Source organism: Amblyomma americanum, chromosome 2, assembly GCF_052857255.1.
Source record: "Amblyomma americanum isolate KBUSLIRL-KWMA chromosome 2, ASM5285725v1, whole genome shotgun sequence".
Lineage (NCBI taxonomy): Eukaryota > Metazoa > Arthropoda > Arachnida > Ixodida > Ixodidae > Amblyomma > Amblyomma americanum.
In genome coordinates this window covers 17,459,798-17,475,586 of record NC_135498.1, presented here as the reverse complement: position 1 = coordinate 17,475,586, position 15,789 = coordinate 17,459,798, and the positions used below count along the sequence as shown (strand labels likewise).

The window sequence follows — 15,789 nt, the reverse complement described above, 5'->3', positions numbered from 1 at the left end:
TATACACGGTTTCGTCGAACGTGTTTTGTTCTGGCAACACTGCGATTTAGCCCCAGAACACTTCTTGTTTGAAGAGGGCGCGTTTTCTGGGCAAGTATTGCCCCAAGGAAAACGAGAAGCATTGAAAGCTGGCGCGCCACTTGCACGTGTGCCTTATCAAACACTGCACGAAATGCTTTCCATTGCCTTATCAAATCCAACGCGACACGCGTCGTCTGCACTGGCGCAAACCCTATTCAAACACCGCGCCGTTGATACCGGAAGCGCTTTGGGGCTATCACCATCAGCACTCATGTTTGTAAACGACAAAACCGTGTATATAAACAAATAAAATCCATCGTTCATACGGGGTGCATCGTGCAGGTGCTTTAATTGTCCGCATGACCTTTCATGATCGTGTAGATTCGACATATTTGGAAAATGTCATACAACGTTACGCGAACGGATGCGCGAATGCGTATCAGACGAAAGATATCCAATTCAAAGCCAATCCAAACATGCCGTCGGCGGCGGTGCCGCTGTGGCTGCTGGTTTTAGTTTCAGCCAGGTTAACGTTGATGCAGGTGTCAGCCGTAGAGTTAATATGGTTTCTGTAGTGTGTAGGTCGGCTTGCCTTGCCAGCTGTTATCTGCGGTTCGCCTGTGTGAGGAACAGCCGACGCTCGTTTGTGCTTGCGAACTCGCTGCGCTCATCGAATGTCGCCGACAACGTAACATCACGCGACGGTAATACCCCCGACCTGCCTTCACTCGTCATTTCTGCTTACTAAATTGTCTCTTTCGTGAGCGTCGAATTTGTCAATTTTTCCGCTACTGCGTCAGCTGCATATTCCAATTTCAGGAACAGGAAGCCAAAAGCTGTTACGTGAGCGTCGAATTTATGTCAATTTTTCCGCTACTGCGTCAGCTGCATATTCCAATTTCAGGAACAGAAAGCCAAAACTTAATAGTTAACGGCTGTTTGATTTGCCTGATGCGAAATGGTTCGTTATACTTATTATGCGCTCTCAAGAATCTAGCGGCACGTTCACTCTAGCCGAAAGGGGATTGGCGTGGGGTTTTGTGGAAAACTCGCGATGCATTGGACAGCTCCATTGGTAAGTCGCAAGTGGCGCGACTTTCAAATGTAGCTTGTGCCACTGATAGCGGTGTCAGCGACGGAGCGAATTCTTATGTTTGACGCAGTTTGTGTTATTTTGGCCAAAAAATACGCTTCGAGGCAATATTCTTGAAGGCTGGAAATCGCTGCTCATCGCAAGTAATTCGCTGGCATTTATTTCACTCAGTAAGGTGGAGACTGTTTGCGGGCATTTCGTACGCCGTTATACGAGTACGGATGTACTGTGCTGCGTAGCACAAGGAACGCAGTGACGAAATGACCTTCGGCGGAAGTCGGGCAGCCGGTGCGTAGCAGCTGTATGTGGAATGTGCAAGGGCACAGGCGTTAAGTGGGGAAAGACCCCGGGTACGGTGGCAGGTAGGACTAACTGCGCGTGCTTGTTGAGAGACGCGCACTGCCCGCACATTTCCGTAAGACAGGGCTTTTTCGACAGAAAAGCCGCAAGGATCCGTTCTTCATTTGTGCGGTGTAGAGTATATATGGAGGCCACACTGCCTCCCGCGCTTTTTTCCCGCGTTCCGGGAGAGTTTCCCGCGCTTTTTTTACTGCTTTGTGCGCCTTGAATGCTACTGTAAGCAGATTGCGGCGGATGGATTGAGTGTTTAGCGACGAAATTTACTAGAACTTGGTTGTGATGCCATGCTGCTGTGCCTTTGATTCTTGCAACTGGGAAGCCGAAGGCAAGATTCTTTTTTGTACACTATCCTACTAAGTCGATGAAATAAATTGAAAATGAAATTCTGGACTTATTTGAAGGTGCGCAACAATGATGATGTCACTGGAAAAGGGCAAGAAAAACCAACATCACAAGGGCGTGTCGCGTGAGGATGGCTGGGGAATAGTTGGATGCATTTTTTTTTTCGCCGGCGCCTCCCAAGCTAGAGTCGGCTCTCACTGATTAGAGCGAAAAGACCGCCGTAGGCGTCAACACCTCTCTGTAGTGAATTGCGCTGGCATCTACGCGTTCGTGAGGGAACTCGGCGAGACAAGTCAAGTGCATCGCGGCCTTTTTTAGACAACGCACTATCGCCTCGTTCTCCTAGCTCGCTCCCCCAATTCTGCAAGCGTTTCGATCGGCATAGAATGAAAGCCTTCCATTATATCGAGTGTACAATTGAAACTCTCCTCTGGTTCGTGAGCTCCCGGTAGCCGCATGGTAGGAACACGGGAATGAGTGAGAATGGCGAAGCAGATAAATAGTTTAAGCGGACCCTGGACACCGAAGGGAGCTCAGAACAGCTAGCTAGTCGCACCGCTCACGGCTGAAGGTTTGGTTTGGTTTATGGGGGTTTAACGTCCCAAAGCGACTCAGGCTATGAGGGACGCCGTAGTGGAGTGTTCCGGATAATTTCGACTACATGCAGAGTTCTTTAGCGTGCACTGACATCGCACAGTACACGGGCCGCTAGCATTTCGCCTCCATCGAAATGCGACCACTGCGGCCGAGATCGAACACTCCTCTTTCGGGTCAGCAGCCGAGCACCATAACCACTGAACCACCGCGATGGATCACAGTTAAATAGGATTTCACATCCAGTCATGGGAGTAAGTGGAGATGCAGAAAATGGACTTTATTCGAGAGTCCAGTGTGTACCTGTATTTTTAAGTGATACTTGATGCCATCAGGCACACTGTCGCAATAAATAAAAAGGAAGGAAAATGGATTTGTGAGACCACGAAGACAGTCAAGTGTATATAGTGCCGATCGAGAAGACAGCCACTGCGACAATCTCAAGTACCCGATGGAGCAGACATGTACCCTGCACGCACTCTGTTGTGGTGATTGTATATCGTTTTCCTTTTTGTTATCACTGTTTACTTCTCCGTCAGATGTGGCGGTGAGTCTCCGTCCATTGGCGTCTAGTCTGTGCACGCACTTCGCGATGGATCACGCCAACTGGCCGACCTGCCTGCTCTTGTGCTCTCCATAAACACAGTGCCTCTTACGCGGAGGAACTGACGTCCCATACGATACGCATGACGAAACGGCTAACAATGCCCGATAGATGGAGTTCGCAGCCGCAGTTTTAGCCTAAGGCCTTAGGGTTTAGAGATAACAATAGTCATGTAAACAAATCTGCGGTGGAAATTAGCAAAAAGCGATTTGTGGCACAAAAACAGAGAGGTGACATAAGTTTTAAAGAGTAGGAAGACGTTTTTTTAAAGGAAATGGCGAATTGTATTAACAACTTACAGCAGAGTAAACAAAAATAAAGGAAAAAAAAAACTGAGCATAGTGGCAACAACCACTGCCCCGTTTCAAAGGGGATGCTCCTACCTTCCATTCATCCATCCATTAGCCTGCTGACCTGCGCATTGCTTCGAATTGGCGTCTCCCTCGCAGCAAGCACTCCAGTGTACGCGACATAGCATTCGCACGCAGGCAAGTTTACAACGCGGGGCGAGCGGTTGCGTGTGTGTGCTGTTACAAAACACAACAGAAATTTGTGATTAGTAGAGAAGGCGCCTAAGTACGGTAAGGGTTAAAGCAAAAATGTTGAGTTGTAACCGCCAGATCTAAGCAGCATGTACTTTTGGGGTGTGTAGACATCTGCGAGTTGGCTGGCGATGTGTGTCGTTTAACGAGTAATCTAAACCGAAGTATTAATTAAGTGTAAAAGAAACGCTGTCAACGCATCGCTGCTTTTGGGGCAGAAGGATCCTACCAGCTGCACAGTAGTCTGCCGCGATGCAGCTGTGTTGAGACCAGTCGAGACACCTTATTCCGCTGGGGGCAGCTCGCCCCACCTTGCGGGCAGCGGCGAGGTGAACAACGGACTGGTACACGCGTATCACACAAGAGGGCAGCACCGGGGCATGATGGTTGGAACATAGGTGTTTGTTAACGGTCTGTTGCTCAACTGCGCCAGTTCCGTAATAATCCGTGGCGGTGCCGCGAATATGCAGCGCCGGTTTAGGCAGTTTAGGTGCAGCTCGGCGCTGGTTGCTGCCAGAATGAATGATCGAATGAAGGGATTCGTCGTCTGCGCGCCCTAGCGTTTTACGCAGATAATTAATATAATCGCCTTTGTGTCGAGGCGGTGATGGCTGTCACCTAGCCACCAAATTCTGCCGTGCTAAATTTCTTCGGATTGACTGCCATTTTTTTCCCTTCCCCATACTCTCCTGACCTTCTCCACCAGCCCTTTTATCGGCCCTTATTCTTGCTTATACTTTTTCAAAGTTGAGTACGCCCTGGCTATTCCTAAAGCTCAATGCACCCGAATCTCTGTGCTGGCCTAACACTAACCATGCACCCTGGCACTGGCAGGTGCAAAGTTAAATTAATGATTGATCGCGAGAGGGTACTCGAGTGACTTGGGTCACACAAGGTGCTAGCACCTGCCATCGCAGAACAGTGGCGCATCGCTTCACCGCTGCACCACTGCGCCAGGAGGGGTATGAGGACTCCCAGGGACATATGAGCGTAAATAATAATAATAATAATAATAATAATAATAATAATTGGTTTTTGGTGGAATGGAAATGGCGCAGTATCTGTCTCATATATCGTTGGACACCTGAACCGCGCCGTAAGGGAAGGGGTAAAGGAGGGAGTGAAAGAAGATAGGAACGAATAGGTCCGTAGTGGAGGGCTCCGGAATAATTTCGACCACCTGGGGATCTTTAACGTGCACTGACATCGCACAGCACACGGGCGCCTTAGCGTTTTTCCTCCATAAAAACGCAGCCGCCGCGGTCGGGTTCGAACCCGGGAACTCCGGATCAGTAGTCGAGCGCCCTAACCACTGAGCCACCGCGGCGGGGCGAGCGTAAAGTTGAGAATGACCAATTCCGCATATATGGGAATTAAGCCATTAACTGTACAGCGTCATACCGTTAAGGCGGAGCTTAAGCTTCTGTCCCCTCCGTATTTTACTAAACACGCAGCTAGCATATGGAAGATATTCACGCAGAACACGTGACGCGCTGAAAGAGAACGAGCACTTTGCGTTCCCTGAGTTTCGCAAGAAAAGCGATAATTTCTAGGCGCCTATTTTGCCAAAGCTGTCCTTTGATGGCCTTAATTTGCCTGTAATTTTTTTTTAAAACACTGCTGCTGCACCGTTTTTGTCTGTCTGAATGCGCTTTCGAGGAGCTTGCAGGCAAATCAACCTCCCGTGCACGTAACTCATCGAAATAGCCAAAAATTGTTGGGCCACAGCGCCGAGGGCAACTGCGTTTTCGAAATTCTGAAAACCGGTATCGCTATTAATTACTGTGGGCTACACGCCCCTCAGTAAATAAGGAGACTAACAGTAATAGTTGAAAAGTTGATTATCCGATATTAGTTAAGCAGCCTGCTAGTTTGCATGTCTTAGCTGTTTTCTGATGTACTACACGCTACGCAGAAAAAAAGCGCTCTTCTAGCTCAAAAAGCCTATTTTTGAAAATTGTGTAAAGTCTTAGGTGAAACACCCTGTATTTACCTTCAGTATTCAGTAAGGTATTGAATACCTTCAGTAGCTTTTTGTGTTCATTGAATTTCCATTAATCAATGGGAAAGTAATATGGCATTGACAGAAATACAAAAATGGTTTTTATGAGGCATGCCTTCAATAGTTTGCCATCAATAGTTTGTCATAGACAGTCATCATCGTCAGCCTTCTCTTGGAAGACAAAGGCCTCTGCCGTATCCCTCCAATTAACCGACTGGAGAAAACCAGTCGAGTCCAAATCAATCCTCGCATTTCCCTAAAAAAAACTATAAAAAAAACAGTGCGACCGGTGTTTGTCGACGCGGCCGCAGGGATGTCGGGTGCCGCTACGACGCCTCACGGTGGTGGCGGACGGCCTGCGGGCAGCCTCGAGGAATCTTACAGACGCTGCTTCGTGGGAGGTGACCTATCGGCCCAGTACAAGATGTCAAGGCCCACCATCCCTCCCTCCATGGTGGCCGATATCGTTGAGTACGCCAACGAAACGGTATGGGCACGCGGCCTCTGGTTTCCTCTGTCCAATGACGTGCGGACACGTTTGACCTGCGAAAGATAATGTGCGTGGTGCTACACACGGGGCACAAGAAACAGAAGTTGATCCACATAGAAAGGCAGAAAGCTCGGTACTGGCTATAAATCTCTGGCCAGCGGCTCACAATGATGGAAGAGGGGGGGGGGGGAGAGATTTAGTTTTACGGTGGCCGCGAATGTAGTCAGGACAAAAACGCATAGAAACGCATCTTCAATGCAACTTAAACTACAGTCGCTAGTCGCAGTCCGCGCTGCTTAGGAAGATTGGAGGAACGCCCGAAACGCCTGGAGAGCCTTCAAAGCGGCCGGACAAGTTTATGAGCTACAGGCTTGCTGTCAGATCGCGCCTATGAAGCGGTCAGCGCTCGTATATTTCTCGCTCCTACGTGGGGCAAACCTATATTACGGACGGGGTCCATATATTTTCAGGGATGTCACAGGCGCGGCACAGTTTGGAGAATCCACACGTCCAAGGTACAGTTAAACTATAAGGTATACTACGTCGTGAAAGCCACGTCTAATTTCTCTGTTTTTAGAAGACTGCGTGTTTGTGCTGAATGCCGTTCTGAATTTTAAAAGTCGTGCTCGATACAAAACTTCAAGGTGCCTGCACACGAGCACAGGGAGCGGCATTAGATCTCGAAATACAGTTGAACCTCGTTATAACGAATTTGAACTTCGTTATAGCCATTGCTTCTTTATTGACCCTGTTGACCGAGCTTCCAGGGGAATCGCCATTCCTTCGTTATATCCATTATTTCGTTATAAGCCGTATAGTTATAACGAGGTTCGACTGTAATTTATTTAGTTTTATTGCTATTCACGCTGTACAGCATGGGCTAACTCAATAACATTCGCTACGTTGTAATTCGCCGTTACTTAATTGGCGAACTGATGAACATTCGCCGTAACTGATTCGCTTGGTGTGCGTACTCTCCGCAATAGTTATACGGCCTTTTCCTTCCGACTCCTATTATCCGAGCAAGAAAAATAACTAGCGGCAACATTTCCTGAAACACAGAGCGGCATGAGTTTCGGTGGATGTTTGCCGCCAGGTCACAGGGCTGCTCTCCAACTATATATGCAAACAAGGTGTACAGTAATGAACAGAAGTTTAATGAATATAGATTCGCCGAAAAAATAATATTTCTGGGATGACTCGGTAGGCATTCAGCTGGAATTCGTTCCATGCGATAAAACACGCATATCCTCACATATTTCTATGCTTTCCGCTGACCTTCTTTGCCTCAACAAGCAGAAATAAGTTTCTTCCCCCGCAAGCTCACTTCCCGTTAGCTGTTGCCCATGACTGTTCTAGTGTTAGTGTCATTTCAGGTGCGCGGTTCACTCGCAATTCTTCGAGCGCAAGGCCTCTATCTAGTCTGTTACCTATTCACAGCGTCCGCAATAATAATTTATGTGTCTAAGATCGCTATAGGGCGGATACCTTGTTTTATCTTCGGTAGAAAGTGCACGCGTACTTCTTTACTAATATGGAGATATTTAGTTAAATGTACATAGTGTCGACTGGACCATTTCGAGTGTGATGAGTCAAATGTGTCCGAAAGTTAGACAATGACACAAAGCGCAAGTGAAGGCGTAGTCTAGAAGACTTGTCCTCCTTTTCACAGCAGTTTGGCGTTTTCTTTTTTTTTTTACTGCGGGCAGGTTTCGTGCAAGGATGGCGTGTGTGTCGACGTCGGGTGCGGACCTGGACAGAGCACGGAGCTGTTTTGTCCGCACTTCGCGAAGGTCGTGGGCACCGACATCAGCGAGACGCAGATCTCCATAGCCCGGGCCTCCCGCACCGCCGAGAACGTGAGCTTCGAGTGAGCAGCTGTGCACTCCAGGACAGTGCGAAAGGCAATACTTGATTACCAGCGCTGGTGGCTTAGTGGCTGTGTTACATTAAGTGGTGTTTGCGGGCTCCTTTAGGTTTTCTCTACTTTATACTTCGCAGTTGAAGAAAAAAAAAGAGTAATCTGGGCTAAAAGCTGGAACCTGCCACCGCCGCCTGTCTAGTGCAGTCGTTTATCAAGCAAGTTAGACACTATTCCGGCACTTGTAATAGGATACGACTTAAGAAATAGGAGTTCATAACGATGGGCCATGGTCCTTGGCGTCCTGTGTTACTTCGCTGACAAATCACCACAGTATATAGAATACAGTTTTTTTTAACCTTTGGTTGTGTTAAACAAGCCATATGCATCAAAATTATAGAGCTTATGATTTTGTCTGGTGGTTAAATACTTGTTTAGGCATCAAGAAACGTTGTGACAAGAGACTACTTTTTTGTCGTGGAGGAATTCTGTGCATCGGTCTTAAATGTGGGCGGAGCTTCACTGCAGACTTAGTTGCATCCGACTATAGCTCAGTTGGCAGAGCTGCAATGCTCAAGACAGGCGGCGGTCGTGGGTGCGGGCCTTAAACTTGAATAAATGCACCACAGAAGAAAGGAAGCGGGAGAAAAACGCGTGCACAGGAGAACCGCATACGGAATACCCTGGAATTAAATTGGGCGGCAGCGCCGTCCTTATGTGAACGCTCCTTACCAGTGTTGGCGGACACCAGAAAACCGGTGAACCGTCTTATGTAGTAAGCTGGTTAACTAATTTTTAATAATTATATAGCTTTATAACTAGCAGAGTTAGCCGCCTAGTTGCAATTAGAGATATGTGTCCGTTCGTTAGTAATAGCCATGTCAGCTTTTAGAATTTCAAAAATGCGATTACCCTTGGCGCTGTGGCTCGACAAAATTTAGCTTTTTCGACTAGTTCCGTGCACTGGAGGGGTTGCTTCGCCTGCATGCTTTCGAAAGCGCATGTATTTTCGCATGATGCAGCCATATTTTGTCGAGCCACAGGAACGAGGGTAATCGCATTTTAGAAAATCTAAAAACGGATATGGCTATTACTAACGACCGGCTACAATTCTCTAATTGTAACTAGGCGTCTAACTCTACTAGTTAAAAAGTTAATTATTAAAAATTAGTAAACGAGCTTACTATTTAAGGTGCTTCGCCAGTTTTCTGGTGTCCGCCAACACTGGTAATACTATACCGCGAAAGCTATATTTTTACCCCAAAAACCTGTTTTTGAAAATTTTTGAAAGTGTTCGCTCAAACAGCCGGTATATATATTTGCAGCTGCCGAGTTTACTATCAGTGAAACTAGTTTGCATGCCTTGTGGCTGTATGATTACGTGTAGGTGGAATGTGAATTTAAAATAAAGCAGACTTGAACCTTATTGCAAGCTCGTCTGCGCCAGTTAGTTTCGCGCTGCGGTTCTTTGAATAGGAGTATCATAGTACGTCAGAAAAGACCGCGTCACCGCGCATGCGTACAGACCGGTTAGTCTTAGTCCCAATGTTATTCTGTCACTGTACCGCCCACTGCACTGTGCATGCAACGGCCGGTACTCACAGTTGGACAACTTACGCGAAGTCATTTATAGTCAGCTCAAATGAGTGGACTAAGAGGAAATAGTTTTCCTTAACCAGAGCGCTTTCAACTTGGCTGCAACTGCTGCTGTCGACCGAGACGAAATGCCTCTCTAAACGCGGCCGTCATCGCCGTAGTGTGACCACCTCAGTAGAGAGATGTAACATACCGGAGACGTACAGTACTAGATTAGACGTACACCGGTTTTACGCAAGGGAGATGCGCACGCGGAGTGGTCGTACCCGGCCACGCCCTTGCGCAGCTCCCGTACGTAAGCCTGTTATACGTCGCCGCTAGTACGTATCTGGTATGCTGAATCTCTCATGTCCGCATGGCGATGCCGTAGCATGGTCCTGATGTCCGCTTGCGGTGGCCTTCGAGGCGTCCTATATTTCGCTGTCGCTCAGCGCACCGTGCAAGCGGCGGTTTTACGAACGGCACGAGTAACGGCATCGGTCACCTTATTTGACGGTTACCGGGTGGCGCGCACGTCGCGTCGAGCGCAGGGTGGCCAAGGCCGAGTCGCTGCCCTTCGATGCCGGCTCCGTGGCGCTGGTGGTGACGGTGAACGCGCTGCACTGGTTCCGCTGGGAATCCTTCTTCGCCGAGGTGCGCCGGGTGCTGGCGGACGGCGGAGTGTTCTGCCCGTCGCTCTACCGGCTACGAGCCGTCGCCGAGCCGGGCCTGGAGGACTGCCTACAAGAGGTGCCCTGCACTCTACCCCGATACTCATGACAGCGCCATATAGAGACCGCTAGGGTCACTGAACTTGTCTTCTCTCTGTTAGGTGCTTCTACACTCCGTTCAGTTTTTACTCATAGCAAAAAATGGATTCTGTGGCTCTTTCTGGGCATCCTGGTACTTCTGGAGCGGCAAAGGAGCCTCGTTTATTGGTCAGAAAATTGGTTTTAAAGATGGAGTTTTTTTTTTCTCTCTCTCTATACTGGATCCAAATTCGTGGCGTAAGCACTGAAGAGGGTTTCGTGATCACTGTTTGGAAGTGAATGGTGGTGTACTCTAGCCTCAGGGCTGCTGTGCACTGTCGGTGCATGTTAAAAAACTTCAGGTGGTCGAAAATAATGTGCAGCCCTTCACATACGGCGCCTCTCATATTCTCGTATGTGTCTATGAAGTGTCCACACGCCGATCATCGTGAATTAGTTTTTCACGTGACAGATAAATTGGTAATATGTGCGTGTGTGGGTGGGTTGACAGAAGTATAGTTCTGGGCAGCAAGGTATAATGTACAGCTACAAGTACTGTAAAAGGGAACACTAAGTTTGTGTGAAAGGACCGATTTTTTTTTTTTTTTTGGTGCTTCGTGCAACTTGAAAAACAGTCATTCGTCCACATGAGGCTTACGTTTAAAATGCTCCTCACGCATGTTTGCATGCATGTTACTTGGACGTCACCGTTCAAACTGACTGTACCTGCACTTACTGTCATTCATCGCCGCGCAGGGACAAGTCACAAGCGCATTGTCACGAACTGTTGCATATGTCTGAGAAATTCTAACCATGTCGAATGCTGTAGCGTAGGAGAGAATTAACACCCAAGTTGCCCTTACAAAATTTTTAGACAGTCTATAGACTGTCAATAGACTTGTCTGTAAAGTCTGTAGGCTTTCTATAGACAAACCTTAGAAAACAGTCTATAGGCATTACAAATCCTATAGGCACTCTGTGGACAATCTATAGATTTATGGCCATACGCTTTTAGTAGTCTTGTGTCTGTACACAGTATGTAGACTATGAATAGACAAAAATAAATGTCCATAGGAAAGCAATAGAGCCTGTAAGAAGTCTGTAGACTGTCTATAGACCATTTTTAAGGGTATATTTGCTTTCAGAGATAGCATATCTCAGAGTTTTGACAACGTTTCACTTTTTTTTTTCGTACCCCGGCAGTTTCGGTACAAGGAGTTTGAAGGCTACCTTACCTCTCAGCATGACTTCTGGACTTACGGGTACGACCGCACAGATTTCTCCAAGTGGCCTTTCAAGGACGCTCAGACGTAAGTCGCGTATACGGCACACATTCGTCTGGCTCAATTCCGATAAACGGAATTGACCAAGGAACGAAAAGGCAATTTTTGTAGGTCAAGGAGCTATCGAGTATTTGAAGCTTAACACTCGCAGAGATGCATGAGCGTTGGGATTTGTAGCTCGCTTCTATGCGCCGGTAGACACGTGGCTGTAGAGCTTTCACAGTTCAGTTTACTGAAGCAGTGGAGGTACCTTCTTTGCCAAAAGTAACTGAGCAAAATGTCTTTGCTTCTCAACCGTGCAATGGAGCCTTTACGGCACCCATAAAGACCGAAAGGTGTCAAAACGTGAGGACGAGCGTTAACCTTACTTTACACAGACTAAGAGCTTATAGGCTGTCACAAGTGCTTCTCTATGCAGCTAAGGAACAAACCACCGCTGCCCGGTTACTTTTGGCCAAGACGGTACGTGTCTTCCCATGAAAAATGTTATGTCCGAAAATGGCGTGGAACAGTAGAAGACGCTGAACGCATCGCGTTGTTATTAGCATTGTTATGCTCTTATTATTGTTTTCTATCAAATTAGGCTCTAAACTACCTTTAGTTGAACGCCGCTTTTTGATATCAAGGGCGTAGCTGAGTTCCTGGTTGTACTGCCCGGTATAGTCTTCCGACTTGGGGTTCATATGGAGACCAAATGTAAAAGCACCTTATCGCTCGGTATTATTTAGCGACGGAGCATACGGTGCTTTTCATCGCCTCTTCAGGGCGGGAAAGAAACAGACCCAGTAACTTATGGGGCTTGCCACGGCGTATTCTTTCTTTGCTCTGTCCAGGAAAAATTTCGACGTGATAGAAAAGACAACGCTGTCAGCCGTTGTGGCGTTAGTGAAGACATGGAGCTTCGCAATACGAATGGCGGAGAAGGAACCGCAGCGCGCCAGAGAAGCGGTGGAGAGACTCGAGACCAGGTGAGTGCGCGTCGAAGTTCGCGGCGTTTCCAGGGGTCTTCCTAAGCAGCACGATGCTGTTTAGGTTAGGTGTTGGCTGCTGCGTTACCGACGTAGTTGTCATGGAGCAGGGCCTGTCGGTGACCAGGGTGAAAAATGAGAATAAATGGAGAGAAAAAATTGGCAGCTTTTCTAAGCAACGACCGGGAACCGCGGCCGTTTCGTTTGTTGAGTCCAGATGGTGACTCAGATGATTCCAGAAGGTGGAGAGAGAGTGACCACCATTTCTAGTTTTTTGGTTCGAGGAGAGGGGGGGGGGGGGGGGTGCGAATTTTCCCGGTAAGCTGGCTGAGGTGCTGCCTACCGAGAGTGAGACATTTACGGCGCCTTACCGAAATCCTCATAACCAACTACAGTCGACTATCTGCGAGTCATCGCGGTCAGGTGAAAAATTAACATCGAAGCATGGAGGAAGGAAAGAACTCAGGAGAGACGGTTACGTCACATTTCTAAAGCCGGCTCCCCCCTGCGTCCCCCTACTTGGCCGCCGTCTCAGCGCGCTTGCGAATGCGCAGCAGACAATGCAGCAGACGACGCCGCTGCGCCCAGCGTTACCATTGGCTGCGGCAGCAGCCAAATACTCCCAGTAGTCCTTGCGAAAGGACGTGACTTCCGGCACTCTTTCTGGCGTGCAGCTCTGATACCGAGGGCCTCTCCTTAGTTTTCCTTCCTCCATGCATTGAATGAAGTGTCAAAAACTTACGTACTTGCTACCACAAAACAGGTAATTCAGTGCCTTCAAGATTATCCACATCTGTCGAATGTTTCAGTCTCGGGCTTGCGTTTTCACGTCAGCTGAAGTGTCATCTGCTCATGTCAGCTCTTCTAGGTAATTCTAAAGGCACGCAGACTTCTCTCTCCTAACCCAATATTTAGTGCAAAGCATTGTCGGCTTTCAGGGAAGATGCTGAAAAAAATGGCTAGTTGCCTTCTCTCAGATGGTGGTGGAGCATCATGACATGGGCTACAGCTTGTCGCCGCAAGATGTCTGGCAATAACTGAATTTCATCGGACACTCAGCGCGGCCAAGACAAGATCTTGCGGTAGTACTCGTCGCGGAAAGTGCAAGTGCTCCCGGCGGTACACCGCTGGCTTCCAGAATTGACGGTCTATGGGCTTGGAGCGCGCATGAGATGAAGAAATGGGCACCACCGTCACACACTATTCAAATGGAAAGCAGACCCTTGTTGACTCAGCGGGGTGTCATTCAGGTCACGATAACGTGCCAGTGCCAAGATTGTAAACGAGTTATGCGAATTCACCCGCTTTGGTATGTTATGCGTCATGTAATGTGTATCGCTTGGTGTACTTCTCGTTTCAGGATCCGATCGGGACTTGGGAAGCCTGGTGAAAGTGATCCGGAACTTAGAGTAGCCTACAGAGCATCTTACATCCTGTTACGAAAGTGACCCACTTCGATCAAAATGTTAAAGTTGTTACAAAAAGTGTCTTTAAGGAGTTCAAATATGTCTGGAAAGCATGGAAAGCACAAGAATAAAGCAAATAATTGCGATGCTTTGCTTGAAATGCAGGGCTCACTTTGATACAACTGCTGCAAAGTGTAATGCTAATATCGACAACGCTGCTGAAGCGAGCGGAAATAGCTCCCTTGTAGAACGTTGCGCTGCTCAGAAGGGGGAAGTTGCAAGAGCATTGTTGGATGAATACCTTGCGTTTGGCGTTCTTTGCAGGCAGCAGATGAAGCTTAGCGAGGGGAGCTGGCAACACCAGGTTTCTGTCGACAGAAGCGACGCTGAATGGAGACGCATAGAGGACGCATTTCTCTCTAGTAGGCTGGGTGCGAAAAGTACCGCTCGTATACAAGCCGTATTGCAGAGAAGGGTATTCGATTTTAATAAAGAAAACCGTCGTAAAAAACTTACGAAAGACCAAATTAAGCACGAAAAACGTATTCAAGGAATGCGATACACTTGCTAAATAAATTCAGAGCAATGACCTTTAAATGTTCACTCGACACTTACATTGGACATTTTTTTCCAGTACCTAGCTGTCTATAGGATGGGTGGTAGAACTTTCTGACGGGCTAGTTGGTACATCTCTATTAAACAGCGTGCGCTAACAGGACGTACACAGGAAACTTGGAGACAAAGGAAAGAAGCGCTTCTTTCCTCTGTCTCCAAGTTTCCTGTGTACGTCCTGTTAGCGCACGCTGTTTAATAGAGATGAGTGGTAAACCTCCGCGATAAATCTTCAGGAACGGCGTAGCCTGGCACTCTTTGGTCTGCATTCAAGCAGCGATTTCTATACCGAGCGAGAGCCTCCAGCCCCAATGCCATGAGCTCGATGACCATGGCATGGCCATAGCATGTGCCATGGTCATGCCATGTGAGCGTGGTGTAAGGTGTATGGTGTAAGCGTGGTCATGCCGTTTGAAACAAGCCGGCTAGACTGTAGAGTCGGCATTATGTGGGCGCACTCAAATGTATATGTATTCGCTTAGTTCCTTCACCTTGGGGAGGACCCACTAGAGCCCAGACCAGTGGTTCCGACGTATAGTAATATCTTAGAACAACATCCGTGGCAGAGGATGGCCCCAAACACACCTCACAGCAAGCTCAAAAAGGAACACGCAAGCACTTCGAGCTGCCTCCAGACAGACACATCCTATTTTAGACATCCTAAACAAAAATAGAAAATCATGCGCGCCGCGTGACTGCACCGGCTCTATGCGTTTAATTTTGACATTTACCCGACCGCGGCGGCTGATTTTTTATGGAGGAAAAACGCTGAGGCACCCGTGTGCTGTGCGATGTCAGTGCACGTTAAAAGTCCTCAGGTGGTCGAAATTATTCCGGAGCCCTCCATTACGGCATCCCTTTCTTCCTCTCTTCTTTCACTCCCTCCCTTATCCCTTCCCTTACCGCGCGGTTCAGGTGTCCTCCGACATATGAGACAGATACTGCGCCTTTTCCTTTCCCCCAAAACCAATTATTATTATTGCTCGCTTTTTTCCTGCTGCTTGTTTAGCAAATAGCTCGTGTACTCGCTAAATGAGTGCTTGAAGGTAATAGTGCACCACTAAGAGTTTTCTGCGTGAGCGCGGAAATTTCCCCAGGAATTTCCCCAGCCTTCGGCCATCCCACGCCTGCCTTCTGCAGTAACTTGGAGGACGCTTATAATTACAATTAGCTGCGACAGTGCGATAGCTTAATAACCTCGTTGTGAGATGCTTTGCATGGCCACATTTACCATGCAAGTGGAGAGCGGTATTCCCTCTTTCCACTTTGTCACCTGCCTCCCGCTGC

At 47.9% G+C, this 15,789-nt stretch overlaps 1 protein-coding gene across 2 annotated transcripts; it reads left to right on the top strand.

Moving 5' to 3' along the window:
• Window positions 1–507: 507 nt before the first annotated feature.
• LOC144120697 (putative methyltransferase DDB_G0268948) lies at window positions 508–14,068 on the top strand. Of its 2 annotated transcripts, none has more exons than XM_077653345.1 (7): window positions 508–725; window positions 5,870–6,045; window positions 7,758–7,918; window positions 10,036–10,234; window positions 11,437–11,543; window positions 12,350–12,484; window positions 13,845–14,068. In XM_077653345.1, the coding sequence occupies exons 1-7, from the start codon at window positions 584–586 to the stop codon at window positions 13,930–13,932; spliced, it is 1,008 nt and encodes a 335-aa protein (XP_077509471.1). In that variant the 5' UTR covers window positions 508–583; the 3' UTR covers window positions 13,933–14,068. The 2 variants fall into 2 exon arrangements, with proteins under 2 accessions (XP_077509471.1, XP_077509472.1); XM_077653346.1 differs by lacking the exon at window positions 508–725 and adding an exon at window positions 3,416–3,502.
• The last annotated feature ends 1,721 nt before the right edge of the window (window positions 14,069–15,789 follow it).